The sequence below is a fragment of the Zeus faber genome, assembly GCF_960531495.2.
Source record: "Zeus faber genome assembly, chromosome: 15".
Classification (NCBI taxonomy): domain Eukaryota; kingdom Metazoa; phylum Chordata; class Actinopteri; order Zeiformes; family Zeidae; genus Zeus; species Zeus faber.
Window position 1 is genome coordinate 9,678,940 of NC_137194.1, and position 12,221 is coordinate 9,691,160.

Below are 12,221 nucleotides of genomic sequence, written 5' to 3' on the forward strand. Positions count from 1 at the left end.
TGGGAAATCTGCCTTCCGTCCGTCTTACCCAGATTGAGACGAGAAGGTCAAGACCAATTTCATTCTTGTGTGTCCAGGACCAAGATCGTGACGGGTTGCATGCTAACCGTGTTAGCGCAATACAAGGCGGCAGAAGGGATCAGCTAGCCTAGCTCCTTTGAAATGTAGTAGATCAATGCTCAAAGTCATGTGTCTCCTCGTCCCAGCTCCAGTTATTGGTGATATTCCCTGAAACCATGGAAACGGCTACCATAAACCTTTCTGATGTTATATTTCAAATGCTTTTGTGTTTTTATTTGATGATATTGCTCAAGATTGATGAAAACAAACAACCACAAATTGAATTTGAGTAAATAACCCCTTAAGAATTCTGGGGTTTTTTTTGTTTTTTTTGGGGAGAATAAAACAACGTAGACAAGACGTTCTTGAAAAAGACCTTGTATTTTAAGGACAAGTAGTGCTTACAAAGGTGTTGTTTTTTTTTCCTCTCCTTTTCAGTGAAGCTGTTGTAAGTCCTGTTCAGGCTGACATACTGTATATACAGTTAATATCAAATTCATCCCCCAACACACCCGCCCTCTAAAAACGCACAGTCCCAGTGACATATTTACCCATCAAATAAGAAAATGTGAAGCTGGTCACATGCACAACTTCCTCACTGCCCCGTCAAAGGAGTCCATGACATGATTACAAGAATATAAAATAAAATAAAAACACTACAGTAAATGACACGATTGTTTTTCCTCGGCTCTCGCACTGAAAGAGAACCCGAGGTTCCGCTCGAGTCCTCCAGCTCCGGGATTCCGAGCCTCCAACGTGGAAGCGTTGTCCCCGGGACACGCTGCCGAAAACATTACCGTCCTCCCGTCTCCCCCAAACACTTGTCTCCCACCCCCGCGACGGTGGAGGCCGGGGTCGCTGGAAGAATAATTTTAAGACACCCTGCAAGTCGAAAGGGCTCCAGGCTCTTTGAGCAGTCGCTCCCCGGCAGCCGCTTTGAGAACAAACGCCCAAGCTCAGCATTTCTTCACGGAAGAAACTCCACCCTTTTCACGGCCGGTGGAACCTGGGGAGGAGAGGGGAGACGGAGCAGGGGCGGAAATCGTGAGGGACAGAAGGTGCCTTTGTCGTCGCTCGGCTTACGATTGCCATTAATCAATCCGGTGGAGCTATTTTTAGCGCTGGACGCTTTGTCTCAGCCCCCTCACTCTGGGTCACTGTTACAGTACGAGAGCCTGGCAAGGAGCAGCCCCCCACGCAGCCCGAGACAAGGACACTAATACATTTTATCCCCCTGCCCCCTCGTTCTGCTGAGCGGCCCTGGCTCTCCTGAGGATAATCTCTCCTGCTCTCCACTTTTGGCAACGACCATCTATCTTTAGCCCTGAGCAAGGAGCGCTAAAAGTAGCCCGGCGCGGCCCAGAATAGAACACAAACAGAATCCCGGCCGTGCGCGCGCGGCACGCGGGGATGCTTACCTTGTAAGATGCTTGCTCGAAGCGTGCACCTCCATCTCGGTGCTTTTGAACTCGTTCAGCTCCTTTCGGATCGCCGCCTGCGGAGACGGAGCGCGAGAAAACCATTAAGCGTGGCCCCGTCTGCAGGAGGCGCCCCGATTTGCCGCGACCTTTGGACGGGAAAGTCAGCGCGGCGTGCTGATAAAGACATGGAAACAGCCTTGACGACTAAGGGGGAGCATAGTTTAGGTTTGGGAAAATGTGATAAAGGTGGCAGGCGGCGTCACTACTATTGATGAGCGACGTCAAAGGTTTTGTTCTCTAAACTCATTGGCCTAAAGGTTTGAATAAACAGCTTGTTGATCGTGTCAGTGCGGCGGGTTGTTTGTTTTTGTTTGTTCTCACTCACTCAAATTAAGACGCCATCATAGTGTGATAGTAGTGTCATAGTGTCATCATAGCGTGAACCTTTTACATTCGGTCTGAAATTACGAGAGGATTTTTAGTCTGATATCGCGCTTCACGTTACAAACGTTCAGCATGGATAAGCAGATATTAATGCTTCCTATGGATTTTGTGTAAAATTCCCCAATTTTACCGATAATAAATGATTCAATGACCTTATTTCTTTAACAGTAACCACTCCCAGAGGCCCATATCTCCTATCAGGTGGGTAGAGCTGGACCCCCACCTTGTCTGCTGCTGACAGCCGGGTCCAGGGCTTGTCCGCCCTCCTGTCGTAGTCCTGAGCTTTGGCCACCTCCACATAGTCACTGAAGCGGATCAGGATCTTTCGGTCCCGCAGCTCGTCCACCGTGGGCCTCTGGTTCAGCTGCGAGCAAACACAAAGGGAAAAGGGGACACGAGGGCGTTGAGACGGCTCAATCGAGGCAGGATAACGATAGAGAAACATTCATATCCGCAGAAAGTTATTTACCTTTCTGTTTAGCCGCTGTTTGATCTCCCTCCTCTCCTCCTGCTCAGTCTGGTCATTTCTCTCTGAAACAAGAGGCGGAAACATGGTCCAGAACATATCTCATCAAGTGGATATTCCAGCAAAATGTTTCACTTGGACTTTTTTTTTGTGTACAGTAAGCCCCAAATTGCATTACACATGCGTCTGTAATGAACATCGCACAATGAAAAAAACGAGTAATTGGATCAACTTTAAAGGAAATTGCTTAAAATTGTAAAATCTATTTCTTAGTGTGTAAAAATAAAAATATATATCGTTTTAACAAATTTAAGTATTTTCTCCAATAGTGACTGCAATAACCCCAATGCATGTATGCATACGTGCATATTTATATTTATATATATATATATATGTATACAGTATTTATATATTTATATCCGTTTTACAAATAAAATCCCTAAAACCGTCCTTAGAAAATAACCCACTTGAGCGTTATTCTGCCCCTAAAAGTTGCATGAATAATGTAGGTCACGCTACCATTTATGCGCGACTCCTACCGTTGTGACAGGTTGTTATTGAAGCTTCGTGCTACAATGGAATGTTGACGACCACACATTCTCATTCACGTATCAACTCACGCTTGAGAATATTCCGACTCTCCAGCTCCTCCACGTTGGGTCTCTGGCTCAGCCGCCTGCGGAAAAACACCAGAACCACGTTTTGAACCATTTCGACTCTTCGCTCCAGCCTCCGACCGGAACACCCCGCTCCCGGGTCTACGCGGGCTGCGTCCTCGACGGGAGCCCTCTACGCCCCCATCTGGCGTCCGAGCCGCCGCGGCTGTGGTGCTTCGGCGGAGGCGCTCCCCGGCATGTGGACCCTGCGGCCGGGCTGCCCTTCCCCGAGGGCGCTGTAAGGAATCCGACCGCGCCGCCTCCCGCCCTCCGCGCCCGACGCTCCCGGTGCCGTCGCGGCGCTGCGCGCAAAGCTCCGGGCGCTCCGCGCGCGGCGCGCCTTTTGAAGCGCGCCGCGCGCGGCGTGCGTGACGCGCGGGAGGAGGAGCCGCCGCCGCCGCCGCCGCCACGCGCGGCATCCCCACGTCTCCGTGGGGTTGTCCGCCGGTGATACTTACTGCGCATATGCAACGCTACACACTACCCACGTCGCAGCCGTCCACCCGAACCGCGTTGCAAGGGTTTATTTCTCTCATTTCGACGCATTTCATGTTGCACATCAGGTCGTCATAACATGCGTGTTATTCGCTTTTATATCACATTCATAATCAATCAACTTGTACAAAATGTTTGAACCTCATTTAAGTATTTCGATTTTTGCAGGATTTTTATTTATTTTTCGTTTTATTTGGGGTTTTTTTACCACGCAACACATTGGGGGGAAAAAAATCACGAATTGGATGCGGTCATGAGATGGTTTAGACCAGGGGTGTCAAACTCAAATACACGGTGCGCCAAAATGTTAAAAATGCTCCAAGTCGCGGGCCGGACTGGGCCAGTGTTCATTGAAGACAAATTGAATCGATTCAATGTATTGAACCTGGAACTAACACAGCACAGAAGTTATTTTTCATAAAACAACAAGGCTTAGGGGCGTCCAATGGCTGATTCTCCAGCGTGATAGGTCTCCTAAACCCTAAAGCCAAAGCAAAGTCTCTTTATGAATAATTAGCGCCGGTGGCACCGCAGGCCTCAGCTCCGGCCAGCGCCGCGAGTCCACGGCCTCAGAAGTGGAAAGGCCAGGGCGCAGAGCGTCCCCTCGCAGCGGGACACCCCTTCATCCCCGGCGCCCCGCCTGGAGCCCAGGTTAACACGCCCTTTGTACTTCTGGGCCGCCGAGACCTAAGTCAGGTCACTCTCAGAAAGCCCGACGCCTGCCAGCACGCTGCCCCGCGACCACATCCATGTGCACGTGTGTCACTGGATGGTCCAAATGTCCCTCTCACTCAAAGTAAGGCGATAAGATAAGATAAGGGAGGATCCGTGTAATCAGGCTCATTCAAACCTTTTAGCCTATATTTACTGCAAAGCCTAAATGTGCACTAGGCCTACATTGCACAATGCAAACATAAAATGCAAAAATACCTCTATGACTTGTAATTTATACACATCGTATATCTATCAAGTTGAATAGTTAAACAGGGATTAAGGGGGATTATTTCTTTAGTCAAGACGTCTCCAGTTACCCAACCCAAACATCACATGGCCGGTCAATGCATTTTCCCCTTGGCAAACAAGTAGTCTGTGTAAATCAACACACACTAACCTAAATAGCCAAAATAGCTTGTGGCTCAACTCGTTTTGCTCCTCAAAGAACATTACTTCATGACAAATATAATTGTAAACCAGAATCCCCATCGGGAACTACAGTATTATGGTGCAAATTCTTTATTTTCTGCGTAAATGTAACGGATTATGCAACTACGGCACAATTGGTCCCCGTGTTCGTTTTTCAAGAAAGAGAGCGTAAACGATCATACGTTCAGTTTTGCCTGCTCGTTTTAGTTTGCCTGGATGGACAATCTCTCCTTTCGATCAAATCAGTCTTTACCCCGCAACGCAATAAAAGAACATTTATTGATACCCTTCGCAATGAGGAAGAAAGAAAGCCTTCCAACAGACGTGAGAGTGGCACATTTGCAACAGATGAAATGGAGAATCTCTCCCGAAGCCCCAGCGGACGCAGCATCCACCATATTATTGACCTGGTCGTCGACGTTGCTAGGCAACATCAGTTTCTCCTTCATTTTGCAGACAATAAAGTGTTCCCGTGGAAAGCCCCGGTTTCTCCCTAGCAACAGGCTCTCACGACGACCACGCTACTCAGGCAACATGGGGAGCACGACGCATCGTGCACTGCATCTGGTTCTATTTATAGCGACGCAGACCTGAAGGTTTTTTTTTGGGGGTTTTTTTTGTTGTTTTTTTTCTCCCTCCCAGGTTTATTTCGAGAATCCAAACGACTGTGAAGTCATTGTCTCTCGGAGGCTCTATCCGGGGGCAATAAGTGGGAACCTTCAGCGGGAACTGTCTCACTCCATGGAAGCAGCACTGTGAAACGACTAGCACAGAATTCATTTTTACACCTTTTAAATGGAAATCTGGACCGCTCCCTTTCTTCCAGCTGGGCTCTGGGCGTGCGACGGACGGCCGGCTTGGGGAGGGACCTGTGAAAGCGTCCGCCCGTGACACAAACACTTTCCTTGGCACGGAATAAATAAATAAACGAATAAATAAATAAATAAATCCCTCTTGTTGCCGCAATAAAAATAGCTTAAATACAAACTCCAGCTGTGCCCGGCGAAGGGAGGAGAGTGAGCAAGCCCTGCGTGGGCGGAGTTGGCTCTTTTTTTTTCTCCTCCTCCTCCTCCTCCTCCTCCTCCTCCTCCTCCTCCTCCTCCTCCTCCTCCTCCTCCCCACTAGTTCATCTGCAAACCGAGACAAAGAGACAAACACCCGGGCTGTGAAGCTGAGCTCCCCCTTCCAAGCGGAGCGGCATCTCCCTCCCCGTGCTTTATCCTCCCCTCCCCACACCTCGTGCTACTGTACCTCCTCCTATCCCCCCACCCCAACATCGCACATTTGTGGAGGCGGTCGGGGGGGGGGGTTGTGAGCGAGAGGGGAGGCCCAATGAAAAATCCATTATTCAACAGTCTCGGAGGCTAAGAATAGCATCGGCGGAGCGGCGCTGAGGCAGGGGCGGCGGGCGGAGATGCTCTATAGATAGAAAGGTCATTTCACATCGCGACACAGCGGATTGACAAGCTTTCATTATCTCCCTCCGAGCCCTGGCAGTGTTTTTCCGCTTTTGCCGCGCAGCCAATAAGGCGACGCCTTTCTTCCCGGCGACTTGCCGAAAAGGGTGGGGTGGGGGGGGGGGGGGTGGAAAACAAAGGGAAGGTGAGATTGAATCTGAGCAGGGGGGGAATGATCCGGGCGGATCCGGAGGGCCTGGTGATGGACCGTTTTGTCATTCGGTGCGGGCGCCCAGGGGGAAATGAGCTTTACTCCGGCGCTCAGCATCGCTCTCCTCTTCACTGTCGCCAAGGCTATATTTAGACAGGGCTTCCCTCCTCCAAAAAAAACCAAAACAGAGCGGCGACCGCCGAGTTTTCCGCGTGGCACGGGCGTCGGCTACCTGCTTGGTGGAGGCAGAGAATTCCGGAGGAGATACTCATTGCCGAATCGTGAAAGCGTCTCGCCACAACGGTCGTCTCCGCTTAAAGGATCGCCGCGCTGTTTTTCGCGCCGAGCCTCAACCTCCACGTCGTCAGCCGGCTCTGCCACCATGCACCATGCCTCTCGCTGTGCCTAGACGCAGCCCAAACGGGCGAGCGTTTGAAGGCTTGGGGAAAAACATGCAGAACCCCGCTCACAGGTCGCACGTCGGGCAGCCTTTATGTCATGCCGGGGGGGGCGAAGCGGTCGCGAACCGTGTGTTTTGTGAGGCTTTTCAGGGTTTTATTGACTCGTTTGCACTTTTGCAAATCAGCTGTTTCGGGCTGAATCGGCGCAAACCCACAGGGGACGAGAAACGGAAACGGGAAGTTGCGTCGCTTCCTACTGACAACCTGCTGTAGCCAATGTTATGCTCTGGGTGTACTACGGCAATTTAATTTTATTACTATGATGAAAAATATGCCAAATGAATACACTAAGTCATGTGGGAATATAAAGTGAGTTTCCCTGTTTTTGAAAATTTGATTTAAGGTTTTTTTTTGTTTTTTTTTCTTTAAACGTTTGCCCCATTGGACTGCAGCACAGTGAGGAGCTGCAGCAGAGTGGTAAGTTCCTCAGTAGTAAGGCGTTTATATAAGGCTGTTATCAATGATGGGAAACAACATTTTAATAAGGCCTGGGTTGGAAATAGAGAACCCATCCTTTCACTCAGCAGGACGCGAGGCTCCGATTGAGAGTTCTCTCGATGCCGCCGAATCAATCCATGGATTAATTGGTCCCTGACGCGTAATCTTGTGCACTACGCGTGATACACTCTCCAAATCCAAATGGACAAATTCACACCGGAAAAACAGAGTTGGTGGCTCCCAAATGCTCTAATCAGTCCCGTTGCAATCAGTGCCACAAGATCTGGACGGCACTTGGGAGAGTGTGATTTTGGGGGAGTGCGGATTTCTATCATTTATTTTTCTCAAGTGAGTAATTCCCAAGCCGCTCTCTAAGGAGGGATCTGGCTCCGCGGACGTCGCTGCCGAGAGCCGGCGCTTCCTACGGCGGTCACGATGCACTGATATTCCGCTGGCATTCACACCGGCCAGCCGGGTCACGAGCGACAGCACCGCACTCCGGAAGACACTCTCCCCCTTTGCAGCCCTGAGGAATCCGAAAAATTGTTCCTGGTGTCGTCAGAGACAGCCTGGGCATCTCTTTCTCTTTGGCGGGGGGAGGCTGGGTGGCGATCCCGCACTCCGCCGTGAGTTATCAAACCGCGATGTCATGCCACGGTGTGCCGCGCCCAGTTTTGACACCCTGGTGTGAAGGCAACATCGCCGGGTCTTGCGATGCTGAACCGGGACACCCACACCCAACCCCCCCCCCCGGCATCGGGTGAACAGCGTTCGCGTAAACGTGGACGTGGTCGAAATGCCCTGTGCACATGGGCCACTGTTACACCACCGACCGTTACACCGTTGTGGTTGCCGTTTCGCGGCTCCCAAATCTCTCCAAAAATGCACACGTTCCGTCGAGTGTCCCTGGCTGCACCATGTGATGTAACCTCCCAGTTTTGGGAGGTCGCGTTTTGAGACAATGATTTGTCGGGACTGTTCCCGGATGGAACGTGAGCAACTGTCCGACCACAGCCTGGTGAAGAAAGCAGTCGCCGGACATACGGTACAGGAGAGGACAGTCAACAAACACCTGCACGCCCTGTATTTCAACACTTTCGTCTCGATTTTTTTCCTGAATACTGTTCCGTGCTCGTCAGTTGCATTTGTTAATTGTTTAATTGGTGCCGGAATGGTCTTTATACAGGCAAACACCATTCAAGGACCCAGATTTGTCAAATTACAGAGTTAAACGTTAATCTCGGGAAAATCCGCGCCCCAAAGCACAATAGAAAGGCTTTTTTGGGATTAGGACTGGCCCTTGACTCAAGGCTCAGACCCAAACAATACGCTCTAAACCTTGCAGATTATCCAAAACAAACCAAAACAGTCGACTCACGAGCAAAAGGACATAATTAGTTTAAATCAGATTTAGAATCTCACCTCCTGAATCCCCACTTACAGAGCGTTGTGTAACCAGAGCCATTAAGCTTACACCGCGTTCCAAATTATTATGCAAATTATATTTTTCTCTGATTTTCCTGAATAGTCGATGCAAATGACAGTCAGTATAATTTTCAAGTCATCAACCGTTAGGGTATAATTTGAATGTTATTGAACAAACCTCCCAATGATAACAGTATTTTTTTCAAAAATAAAAAACTAAAAATGCACTGTCCCAAATTATTATGCACAACAGAGTTTCAAAACATTTTATCGTTTGTGAAGAACTGAAAATGGTCATTTGTTGAATTTGCAGCATTAGGAGGTCATATTTACTGAAATCAAAAGCTATTTTAATCAAAAACATCTTAACAGGCCAAGTTACATGTTAACATAGGAGCCTTCTTCGATATCACCTTCACAATTCTTGCATCCATTGAACTTGTGAGTTTTTGGAGAGTTTCTGCTTGAATTTCTTTGAATGTCAGAATAACCTCCCAGAGCTGCTGTTTTGATGCAAACTGCCTCCCACCCTCATAGATCTTTTGCTTGAGGATGCTCCAAAGGTTCTCAGTAGGGTTGAGGTCAGGGGAGGATGGGGGCCACACCATGAGTTTCTCTCCTTTTATGCCCATAGCAGCCAATGACACAGAGGTATTCTTTGCAGCATGAGATGGTGCATTGTCATGCATGAAGATGATTTTGCTAACGGAAGGCAGGGTTCTTCTTTTTGTACCATGGAAGAAAGTGGTCAGTCAGAAACTCTATATACTTTGCCGAGGTCATTTTCACCTAAAGGGGCCTACCAGCTCTCTCCCCATGATTCCGGCCCAAAACATGACTCTGCCACCTCCTTGCTGACGTGGCAGCCTTGTAGGGACATGGTGGCCATCCACCAACCATCCACTACTCCATCCATCTGCACCATCCAGGGTTGCACAGCACTCATCAGGAAACAAGACTGTTTGAAAATGTGTCTTCATGTATTTCTGAGCCCACTGCAACCGTTTCTGCTTGTGAGCATTGGTTAGGGGCGGTTGGCGGGACTCCAGAGGCACCAGCAGCTTCAAATACCTGTTTGCTGCTTTGTAATGGCATTTTAGCAGCTGTTCTCTTAATCCCATGAATTTGTCTGGCAGAAACCTTCCTCATTGTGCCTTTATCTGCATGAACCCGTGAATCAGCCACAAATCTCTTCACAGTACGATGATCACACTTAAGTTTTCGTGAAATATCGAATGTTTTCATACCTCGTCCAAGGCATTGCACTATTTGAGGCTTTTCGGCAGCAGAGAGAACCTTTTTATTTCCCATTTTGCTTGAAACCTGTGGCTGCTTAATAATGTGGAACGCCCGTAAGTAGTTTTCCTTTAATTGAGCTCATTATCACAAGTGTCTGAGATTGATTTCAGTGATCCAAAGAGCCCTGAAACACAATACCATCCATGAGTTTAATTGAAAAACAAAAAATTAAATCTTTAGGACACCTAAATCCAATTTGCATAAAAATTTGGAACGCGGTGAATAGCTTTACCATGAAAGTATTGGCCCGATATATTTTTTTTCAGCTTGGATATCGTTACTTAAGTGGAGATCTCTGTAAAATTAGAGCAGTGGTTCTTAACCTGGGGTGTGGGGAATCCCAGGGGTCCTTCAAGAGGTTCCAGGGGGTCTCCAGCAAAATGATATAAGATGATCTTCAACATTAGTTCACAAAAAGACATAAGCACCAATCGAGAATGAACAATAAGGCTGTTTTGATCATAGTTTCACTGTTATTTCCCTTATTATAGTATAGACAGGTATGGAAGTTTGGACTAACACTAAAAATCTTCTCAGAATGGGGGGTCCCAGAGGCCAAATCTTATCAAATTGCATCCATGGCCTGATGCATATCAAATTGAGGCTCCTTGATATAAAAAAGGTTGAGAATCACTGCATTAGAGGACCCAAGACAAGACATTTAACCACCACAACTCTTTGCATGATCCAGTTTAATGCATGTAACCCAAACACCAAAACGACCTCAATGCTTAGCATCATTTCATCCAACATTAGGATTCATATCCTCAGGACAGATTCCCGAGGATATGGTAGTAGTAGTGAGGACGTCATGGCTTACTTGGCAAGTTTCATCTCAATCTGCTGGCGGATTTCCTGGCGCTCCTGGTCGCTCCGGACCGGGAAGATGTTCCTGTCCTCAAGCTCCTGCTTGCTGGGTCGGTTCCGTAGTTTCACAGCTAACAGCTCCTTCCTTAGCCTGCGAGGAAGTGTGCCTGAAACCACGAAACCCACAGCACAGAGAGACCAACATCACCGTGGGCCGTGAGTGAGCGACCGCTCAAGGTCCAACAGGTTGACCCATCCGCCCTTATCCCTCCATTGAGCCGCCTCCTCCAAAACCACTGATCTGCCAACCCAACCCGTTTGGAGCCGGGACCCACCAGAGATGACGGAGTCGTTCCAGCCGTCCAGGTCGTTGGGGAGGCCCGAGGTGTTGGAGAAGCACTGATCCAGCCGCATGTTCTCCTTGTTCTCCTCCGCCTCCTTCCTGGGCCAGTCTCCCCCGCCGACGATGCCGCAGCCGCCCGCCAACACGGAGGGATGCTGGTTTTCCGAGCTGCAGGAGCGAGACAGCCGGCCGTCGGAGCGCCACGGCCGGGGAGGGGAGCCCTGCTCGCACCCTTTGTGCACACTGGGGGAGAGAGGGAGAGAGGGAGAGGGGGAGGATTAAACCCGCACGGTGAATCTTTGCAAAGAAAAGCCTTGTGGCAGCGAGTGGGAACCTGGCCTCCTACGCAGTATGGAAGAGTACGCAGGAGTAGGGATACATATGGAGAAATAGAGTTTGGAAAAATATTTTCCCCATTCTATTTTTTAAAATACAGCATACAAAAAAAAAAAAAAAGGCGATAGTATACATGGTCAGAATGTATGAATGAGTACTTAAGTACACCGAGGAGCGAGTTCACGAAGAAATGGTTTACGGCCGCTAATTGCACCATAAATTGCGCATCGATTGCGCCCGCTATCTGCCCCGTCTCAGCGTCCGATTCACAAAAGATATTGCGCTAATGGTACGCCAGCGCAAACACGCCCATGCCCAGAAAGGGGTTCCGGGAGGCCGGGTGCTTCGGGAACTGGATGGGTGGCGGGGGCGGTCAGGGGAATCTGGGTTTTACTTAGTATTTTGAGGTTTATGTGCAGTGACTATAAGACATTTAGAAATGTTATAACCCATCTGCAGTTAATACTTAATTACAGAAATCAACCTTGAACTACAGCTATCATATCTAGATATGATAGATACTGCATGAAGGCCAACATCAGCCTTGGGATTTGTGAGACCTTTTTCTTCCGCTCACCTCTCTTGTCTGTTCTTGGAAGCGAAGGCTCTCTGCAGCTCCTCCATGATGCAGCTGGGCGGCATGGGAGGATGCATCATGTTGCCGAGGTGAGGGGACCCTGAGGGGTTGGAGAGGGGCCCCCGCAGTGGCAGGACCAGGCCCTGGCTCTCCTGGACCCTGGGAGGAAGAGGCTCCTTGGGATGGTAGGAGTTAGGCAGGTGGGTGGGCAGCGACATTGGGCCCGAATCTGCGTGGGAGGA

The 12,221-nt window shown here is 49.2% G+C and overlaps 1 protein-coding gene across 1 annotated transcript in view; it reads right to left on the reverse strand.

Annotated features, from left to right (window-relative positions):
• Positions 1 to 428: 428 nt before the first annotated feature.
• phactr3a (phosphatase and actin regulator 3a) overlaps positions 429 to 12,221 on the reverse strand; it is a gene marked incomplete at its 5' end in the record, with an annotated part of 37,071 nt that continues 25,278 nt past the window's right edge. Inside the window, 8 exons of the mRNA XM_080016019.1 lie at positions 429 to 1,066; positions 1,479 to 1,555; positions 2,149 to 2,289; positions 2,395 to 2,456; positions 3,012 to 3,067; positions 10,737 to 10,890; positions 11,059 to 11,309; positions 11,980 to 12,208. Of these exons, the coding sequence (XP_079872145.1) occupies positions 1,051 to 1,066; positions 1,479 to 1,555; positions 2,149 to 2,289; positions 2,395 to 2,456; positions 3,012 to 3,067; positions 10,737 to 10,890; positions 11,059 to 11,309; positions 11,980 to 12,208 (986 nt within the window). The 3' untranslated portion in view covers positions 429 to 1,050. The remainder of the gene's footprint in view (positions 1,067 to 1,478; positions 1,556 to 2,148; positions 2,290 to 2,394; positions 2,457 to 3,011; positions 3,068 to 10,736; positions 10,891 to 11,058; positions 11,310 to 11,979; positions 12,209 to 12,221) is intronic.